This window comes from Clupea harengus, chromosome 9, assembly GCF_900700415.2.
Source record: "Clupea harengus chromosome 9, Ch_v2.0.2, whole genome shotgun sequence".
NCBI classification, from domain to species: domain Eukaryota; kingdom Metazoa; phylum Chordata; class Actinopteri; order Clupeiformes; family Clupeidae; genus Clupea; species Clupea harengus.
In genome coordinates this window covers 16669232-16678723 of record NC_045160.1, presented here as the reverse complement: position 1 = coordinate 16678723, position 9492 = coordinate 16669232, and the positions used below count along the sequence as shown (strand labels likewise).

The window sequence follows — 9492 nt, the reverse complement described above, 5'->3', positions numbered from 1 at the left end:
GCAAGCCAAGGCAAAGTATATCCCCTCCTATTCCTCTGTACAGACACAGCACTTTGCCCAGAATATGAGCTTGCTCTTCCTGCTCACACATGCACACGCACTGACATCATAGGCGGAGGGGACGGGGGGGACGTGTCCCCCCCTACCATAAAGTTGTCCCCCCCAACAATCATTGAAAACTAAAAAAAAAAAAATGATTTTTTGATTTTTTTTTTTTAAATAAAAATACGACGACACAAGCGGTGCTAATTATCGACGTAAAAAATGTGTTTTTTAAGTGTTGAAAAACCATGTTCCCCCTATTCCTCAAAGTGGTTTGGTTCACATGCTGTTTCCAAAGGGCAGGGCTACCGGCAGCTCCGTGTTTCAGTTAATCAGCCCAGTAGCCTACACGGTCAGATTGTCAGACTGTTTCCTCCTCTGTCCTCTGTCGCTGCCGCTATGATACACGATATGTAAAGAGATTTACCTCATTCTCGAACGCAGTAAGAACATGTAAAGAAGAAGTTTTTTTCTAAACTCCATTTACGAAGTTCCAATCGATATGCACAAGTATACATAAGCTTATTAATGGATTGGCATGACAACGTGAACGTTTGCCGATAACACACGCATGCCGGTAATTAAGACAGTTAAGATAGCTAGCTAGACAGTCTAGGACAATGTCCTGTCAGGGCAGGTTCATGCTAGTTAATAAACGTAGGTCTACATCTCAGTGCCTCTCCAGATTTGTTAAATTATCTGAAGTTAAATTAATGTCATCTTTTTCTGCGGTCCATGAACTATGCTGGTATTGTAATATGGAGTGACAGTGGCGCAGGAGGTAGAGAAGTCGTATTGTAATCAAAAGGTTGCTAGTTCGATTCCCTGTTGAGCTGTTTTATAACTTATTTTGAGCATCAAGTTCTCTTGAACTTTGGACAGTGAATAGATATTTCGTGTTAGTACATTTAATGCTGTTTAGATAATTCTAAAATTACTTCGAATTTCTGTTTGTAAATGTGATAAGAGAATTAGGTATTTAGCAGTTTATGCTAGCTCTCGTGAAAGCAATTTTTTCATGTCCCCCCCCCGGATTTACACTCTGAAATTTGACCATGTATTGTCCCCCCCTACAATGAAATGGGATCTCCGCCCCTGACTGACATACATAAAGAAACCCGCCGGGGAACACAATTCCCCGGAAAACAACAAGACATGAATGGCAACAGAATACTACCTGATACGCTGGCCTCCTCGCCGCGACCGCCGGACGTGGGGTATATCGGAGGTACACAGACCAGTGATCGCAACACGCAACGGTCAGCTATCTAAGCCAACGCACTTAGTATCAATCTCATAGCGAATTAGTAATGCGACGGGTATACAGCACTCGGCTTGGAGCTCAGCAGTATCTCCTGTCCCTGACCTACCGTTTCTACACAAGCAAACCCATTATATTCCCGTTACCAATTGATTAATGCAACACAGGTGTGTCGCGACGTCTAAACCGGCGGGCGGGCTGGACCCCGCCCCCACATTGTCTTTCACGCAAACCACCTGCTTACATATAGGCTAAAACATTTTAATTTTTTTTCTGAACTGATCTTTTACATTCTGTAGGTAGGCCTATAGGCCAAAACCAGTCAATCAAAAGAGGATTAAATGACTTGACAACGTATAATAAACAAACATAGCCCTATATAACTATTCTTTCAGCAACAATTTGGGCGAGCTACACGCGAACCAAGCCCCCCATGGAAAAAAAAAAACAACGAGTGCGCAACACACACACGCGTGACACGCACTGCAGTAGGCCACCTACAGGCATGCTACGATTGAACTAAAATTCCATTAGACTATAATCATTTTCTTTTCCGAACTGACAAGTATTGGGATATTCAAAACCAGCAAACTTATAGCCAACACACAGGTCAAAACACATACACATTATTAAACTTTAGTTTTTACAAAGGCAGAATATATACAGACATGAAACATAGGCCACAACAAATGCCCTTGCCTATTTAAATCATTATCTGTCTGTTCTTATCTTTAGCAAATCTGGCGATTACTTTGTTAATGTAAATCTCGACGTCCCTCTGGATGCACAGCAGCGCTAAATTAGACAGCCGCTCATCCCCTATGCTTGATCGCAAGAAACTCTTTCAATTTCAGACGGCTGAAAGGCCTCTCTTCCTTAGCACTGCTTATCGGAATTGTCAAGTAAATGCGATAAAGCAGGGGTCTTCAACCTTTTTCAGCCCAAGGACCCCTTGGCTGAGAGAGACGCTGAGCAGGGACCCCCACCCCCGCCGCCCCAAATTTGGGCCTGATATTCATATAATTTATTTGGAACTGTCAGTCACACACAAACACTCCCCTACACATGTTTGAACAGAATTACAAATCATCTGTGACACACAACTAGTTTCAATTTATTCTGTTTATTTTTGACATTTGTTCTCCCTTACAGTTAGTCGTCACTCCATATTCAATTAGGGAGGGACAAAGAATTGAGTAGCTTGAGAAGCTTAAGTATGGATGAAATATTTCATACCTAGTGAGAGATCTGACGTTTGAGAATTCATGATTCATGTCTTTGGCAACGACATTCTCCCTATGAAGCATGCAGTGCGTCATACATGGCTCTTGCACCGTCTGTGCACATCGCGACACATTTTGGCCAGGGTATATCATGTTCATGGAAAAAATTGTCGATCACTTTGAAAATCTCTGAACTTTTTTTTACCTCCAGGCAGCTGCTTAAAGAATCGAAATTCCTCCTGCATCTCATTTTGGTCGACAAATCACAAAAAAGCTAAAAGCTGAGCTTCGTTTGACACATCGTGGATTAAATTGTATTGCAAAATAATCTGCCTTCGGGAGTTTTGCGACTTATAGTGCCCTCACATCAGCTGCCAATTCAATTCAATAGGGCGGGCATTGGGATGCTTTTCAGTTTTTTTACGTACTCATCCTTCCCAAAATTGTTTTGCACATATCACTAGCTGTTGGCAATATTAAACGTTCCGCAATTATGTATGGCTGTTTGGTCTGAGCGACACGTAATGCAACTTGATAAGAAGCTTTTAAAGCTAGCTCGCACACTTTGGCTGATTGTCTCATCAAGGTCTGCTGGCCCTCAAAAGATTTTAAACGGGAAATATTAAATGTTTTTTTCTTTCAAGTGAGCATGGGTTGTCTTTGAGTGTCGTTGCAGCTTTGATGGTTTCATAGTTTCGTTTGATAGCACGGAAGAGCAAACCACGCACACTGCTAATTCTTCACCATCGGTATCTTTGTAGGTGAAGGCAAACTTCAGATAATTCTCTGAATATTTACCTGTCTACTCCCGTTTGCGCTTTTGGCTGTTCATGTTGGCATCCTCTGAAGGTAGATCATCTTAACCGCCATCAGTGGTGTCTGACGAGGAGCTTTTGTTCCGAGAAATTACAAACGATCAATTATTTCAAATTGTATGGTTATGGCAGGTAACGTCTTTTGGCACCAGATAGCTAAATGTAGCTAAAAGTGCATATGTTGCCATTATGATCAAATGATCGCCTGAAGACTCATGGGTAGCCTGTGTATTATTTTTAAGTAATAGAAAGCAATTTTTACGTTCTGTTTATGTTTATGTAGTCTTTAGGACGTTGTACATTTTTGGAAGAGGGAAAAAATGCTTCAGATGAAATCATTTGGCGGACCCCCTGCAGTACCTCCGCGGACCCCCTGGGGGTCGCGGACCCCCGGTTGAAGACCTCTGCTGTAGAACACTTGCGAGCGGCAAAGAGCAGGTTCATGTTGGACGTCTTAAGTAGTCCTAATATGTTGACATGTCCTGCAACAAACAAATATTACGATGTAATACTATATATTTGTAATCATTACCAGTATCTGGGTGTGTGTGCGTCATAGGCTTTCTCAGAGATTGTTTATTCTTAAAATAGATATGCAAATGTTGAAAGTCGGCGTCAATTAACGTGTTGGTTACCGAGACCCAGCCGCGAACCCTGCAGATCCTGATCCACTGTGGCCCCCGTCACATGCAGCGAGGCGAGGTCTACCTGTGGACGGGTGCCACGTGTCTGGCCAGGTGGATCTCTGACATCAGTGAGCGGACCTCCCCAGTGCACGCGCTGCTTTCCCTCCGACAAACGCTCAAGTGTGATGCTCAGCAGAAAACACCATGAAGGTGTGGTCAAGGTTGGGAAGGACACAGCATGGAGTTGTGATTCTTTTTTTCACCAGTTTGAGAGAGTGGTCTTATTATCAAAGTGTGTTAAATCTCACTGTCAAAGCTTTCACTTCTACAGAGCAATGCAGATATGTAGTATGCTTTAAAAGTCTGCCTATCTGCCTAACGGAGTGTACATTTATTTGGCGTAGTGCAATATTTCACAATCAGCATGAGGCTGGTAACAAATGTTTGTGGCAACAACTTTTTTGGCTCAAGTTCAACATGAGTCTGTTTTCTGTGTTTCAGTGTTTCTTTTTACTTTCTTTTCATGTCACCGTCAATTAACGTGTTGGTTCTATATGAAGTTTAAAAGGCTGTGATCATTTTGAGGGAGCCCTTTTAACAGGTTTAGCCCCAGGGCCCATAGTGTTCTAAATCCGGTCCTGCCAGTGAGAAAGGACATAACAGGTCGAGAGTTGGCAACCCTGTTTTTTGTGTGAAAATAAAATGACAGCAAACCATCATATATCACAGAAGATCAGGAAGGCTCCAGGCCCAGACGGTGTGTCACCCTCCTGTCTGAAAGTCTGTGCTGACCAGCTGGCCCCCATCCTCACACGGATCTTCAACAGATCTCTGGAGCTGTGTGAAGTCCCCTCCTGCTTCAAACGTTCCAGCTCCTCCCCTCTGGCAGGCGCTACAGATCTCTGAACACCAAAACCACCAGACACAGTGTGGTATCGTGATTATCTGGTTCATATAGATACTATTGCAATACCACCCCACTCCATCAGGAGGTACAGTTAACCCTGGAGGTCAAGACATTGACAGTAGATTAAGCAGATACCTAACCTGAGTGATGTACGTTATCTACAACCTCTGCGAGTTCTTATATTAAATACTGAACATGATCATCTGGATTGAATCCTCATTTAATGGAAACTACGTTATCACATATTGGCGACGAGGATACTGGATGGAGGAGAAAAGTGCCTGATTAAAGTCGGATGCGTCGGGATGACCGCAGGTGGCAGACGGTAGGAACGTGCAAAGTGCTATTGGACTGGAGGTAACGAGCAAAACGGAAAGATGACTACGATGATGATAGGCACCCTGTCAACTTTTGATGCAAAAGAGCAGACTTGGGAAGAGTACTGCGAGGTTCTCGATCAGTTTTTTGAAGCTAATGGGATCGATGATGGAGAGAAACAGAGGGCTATCCTAATCAGTGTGGTCGGTCCAGCAACGTACAAGCTCATGAGAAACCTGGTGAGTCCAGATAAGCCATCTTCGAAAACATTCGATCAGTTAACACAAGTAATGAAAGAGCACTTCAATCCTAAACCAAGCGAGATGGTGCAGAGATATGTGTTTGACTCGCGTTCACGTCAGCCTACGGAATCTGTGAGTGCATATGTAGCGGAGCTCAGACGACTAGCTCATGACTGTAACTTTGGCACTACACTGGAGCAAAGGTTAAGAGATCGTCTTGTGTGCGGTATGAATGACGACCGGATTCAAAGACGTCTGCTCTCCGAAATAGACCTGACGTTTGAAAAAGCATTTAAGATAGCAGTAGCTGCAGAAACTGCAAGTAAAAATGCCCAAGACCTACAAAAGGCGGCCGTAGCATGTAACAGCATGAAAACGGAGGGAAAAGAGACAAGAGGAGAATGGAGAAACAAAGAGAGAGATTGTTATCGTTGTCACGGAAGGCACAGTGCAGTGTCATTTTTGTGGGAGAGTAGGGCACATCGCTAAGGCTTGTAGGAATAAAAGTAAAGATGATGCCCGTCCCAGTGAAACCAAAGCACACAGAGCAGAGCGGCGCGCACGCCCTCAACCCCGTCCACACAGGTCACACAACGTGTGTGAGAGACAAAATGATGATGATAGCTCTGATGACGAAGAAGCATTCACACTGGCATGCCTGAATACAGAAACTTCCATGCAGAGAATTAAACCATTCGAAGTCAACGTGGAAGTGAATAAAAAGAAAGTAAACTTTGAAATAGACACAGGATGCAGTGTGAGCATTATGAATGAAAAGAAATTCAATGAGATGTGGAAAGAAAAGAAACGCCCCAAATTAAATGAAAGCAAAATGTCTCTGAAGTCATAAACGGGAGAAAAAATCAAAGTAGTGGGCGTTTCTGAAGTAAAAGTGAACTATGATCAGCAAATTAAGACATTACCCCTAGTGGTGGTGAAGGGCACTGGACCTAGCTTGTTAGGTAGAGGCTGGCTGGAGGCTTTAAAGCTCAAGTGGGATGAAATTAAACATGTAAAAACAGATGCACATGAGCTACAGGAAGTACTGTCAAAGCATGAGGATGTTTTCAAAAAAGAACTAGGCATGTTAGAAGGCATGAAGGCAACAATCCGTGTGTCTGCGGATGCCCGTCCAAAGTTCTATAGGCCCCGCTCAGTTCTGTATGCCATGAGGGCGAAAGTAGAAGAGGAGATGGATAGGCTCCTGAAAGAGGGCATCATAACACCTGGCAAGTACGCTGAGTGGGCGCCAATTGTTCCTGTGTTGAAGCCGGAGGGCTCCATTAGAATATGTGGCGATTACAAACTAACAGTAAACAGCGCCTCCTCACTAGAGCAATACCATATTCCTCGTGTAGAAGACCTGTTCAATACACTGGCAAGAGGGACACGGTTCTCCAAACTTGATTTAAGCCACGCCTATCAGCAGATCGTGATGGATGATGACTCCAAGAAATACCTAACGATAAACACACACAGAGGCCTTTTCACCTACAATAGGCTCCCGTTCGGAGTCTCATCTGCTCCAGCCATATTTCAGAGAACAATGGAGAGTTTGTTACAAGGCCTGCCCAGAGTAGCTGTTTACCTTGACGACATTTTACTGACTGGAAGAGACACGGTAGAGCATCTGAGCACGCTGGATGAGGTACTCAGACGACAGAGTAGAGACAGAGGCAGGACTGCGACTGCGCAGAAGCAAGTGTGCATTCTTGCAAGACCAGGTTGAGTACTTGGGTCACAAGATTGATGCTGAAGGCCTGCACCCAGTGCAAAGCAAGGTAACAGCCATCGAGGAAGCTCCGCCTCCAACCACAGTGACTGAGCTGAAAGCATATCTTGGCCTTTTAAACTACTATAACAAGTTCCTTCCTAATCTCGCCACACGCCTAGCACCATTACACAGATCGTTAAGAAAAGACATTCAGTGGACTTGGAAGAAAGAACAAGAAGATGCGTTTTGTTTGTCTAAACAGCTGCTGAAATCAGCAAAAGTCCTGGCTCACTATTCAGCAGACAAAGAACTTGTGCTGGCATGCGACGCCTCACCGTACGGAGTCGGCGCCGTGCTGTCACACATCATGGAAGACGGAAGTGAAAAGCCCATAGGCTTCATGTCACGCACACTGACACCAGCTGAAAAGCGTTACTCACAGCTCGACAAGGAGGGGTTAGCCATCATATTCGGAATCAAGCGATTTCACAAGTATATCTATGGACGAAGATTCACGATCAGCACTGATCACAAGCCATTGATCTCGCTTTTCCATGAAAAGAAGCCGGTGCCACAGATGGGGTCACCAAAAGTGCAACGGTGGGCAATACTTCTGAGAGCGTACGAGTACAATATGGTGTACAAGCCAGGCAAAGACCACGCAAACGCAGACGCATTGAGCAGGCTACCACTGCCACACACTGAAGAGGAGGATGACACAGGACAGGTCCTCATGCTGGATGTGGTGGAAGACCCACCAATCACAACAGCCCAAGTGAAGCAGTGGACTGCGAAAGATGAAATATTATCACAAGTGCTGTTGTGGTGTTTGAATGGCTGGCCAAAAGAGGTGGCTTCAATGTTCAAGGCCTACAGCCAGAGAAGGCTTGAACTCAGTGTCTAAGATGGATGTGTGCTCTGGGGAGCGAGAGTGGTTGTTCCAAAGAAGGGGAGGGCCACCCTTTTAAAACATCTACACTACACACACCCAGGCATCTCCAGGATGAAGGGCTTGGCACGTTCATACATGTGGTGGCCAGGTATGGATGCTGACATAGAAAGAGAAGTACAGTCCTGCCACACATGCCAGGAAAACAGAAAGGCTCCATCTGCAGCTCCTCTCCATCCCTGGGAGTGGCCAGAGACACCCTGGAGTAGATTGCATGTTGATTATGCTGGCCCTCACTTAGGCAGGATGTTTCTTATAGTTATCGATGCACATTCAAAATGGCTTGATGTGTATCCAACAAGTAATGCAACAAGCCAAGTCACCATTGAAAAACTTAGACAGTGCTTTAGCACACATGGCCTGCCTCAGACAATAGTATCGGACAATGGCACATGCTTCACAAGCCAAGAGTTCGAATCATTCCTGAAACAGAATGGTATACAGCACATAACATCTGCACCCTTTCACCCGGCATCAAATGGCCTAGCCGAAAGAGCCGTGCAAACGTTCAAACAAGGAATTAAGAAAACAAAAGGAGATACTTTGGAAACAAAAATAGCAAGATTTCTGTTCAATTACAGAATAACACCCCAAAGTACGACTGGCTTGTCTCCAGCTGAAATGCTGATGTCTAGGAGACTGCGGTCCACACTGGATCTTCTGCTGCCCGATGTGAAGTCAAAGATTCAAAAGAAACAACTCAAACAGAAAGCACAACATGACTTACACAGCAAATGGAGAAGCTTCTCTCCTGGTGACGACGTGTACGTCCCAGGCGTCATTGAGATGAACACAGGGCCTGTCTCCTACACAGTGCAGACAGGAGATGGACGCGTCATGAGACGTCACGTGGACCAGATCCGTAAACGTCACGCTTCGATGACAGAGACATCCATGCCGGACATGACACTGGAGCCCATGAGTGTTCAGGTTCCAGAGAACGCAGCGGAGGCTTTGACCAGAGACTCTGCTGTTCCAGCGTCAGTGGGAGGAGAAGGGAGTGAGCCCACTGAAACAGCCCAGGTTCACCCTCCAGCTGATCCGCCAGACACAAGTGCAGACTCACCACCGGTGCTGCGACGCTCTGAGCGCAAAAAAAAGACTCCATCACATCTGAGAGACTTTGTGAAATAGTAGTGAGCTCCCTCAAGCAAGAGCAATAATGTGCTCTGGGACTCACTGGAAGGATGGTAGTCCACCCACCTTCCTAGTTATTGTTTTCTAATGTTTGTAAAAAACAAAACAATGCACAACACCTGTAAACATTGCCATTGATGTATAGGCTAATTATACTTTTCAGTTAAAAGTTTACATCTGAACACTATTTTAAGATAGTTAATGATTTTATGTAGATTATTTTGATAGTTAAAGCGTACAGGATGGCTAGTCAGAATG

At 44.7% G+C, this 9492-nt stretch overlaps 1 protein-coding gene across 1 annotated transcript; it reads left to right on the top strand.

The window, feature by feature from the left end:
- Positions 1-4902: 4902 nt before the first annotated feature.
- On the top strand, positions 4903-6043 carry LOC122133151. Its single transcript, XM_042708651.1, has one exon. It carries the CDS (start codon positions 5252-5254, stop codon positions 5921-5923), a length of 672 nt encoding a protein of 223 aa, XP_042564585.1. The 5' UTR covers positions 4903-5251; the 3' UTR covers positions 5924-6043.
- The last annotated feature ends 3449 nt before the right edge of the window (positions 6044-9492 follow it).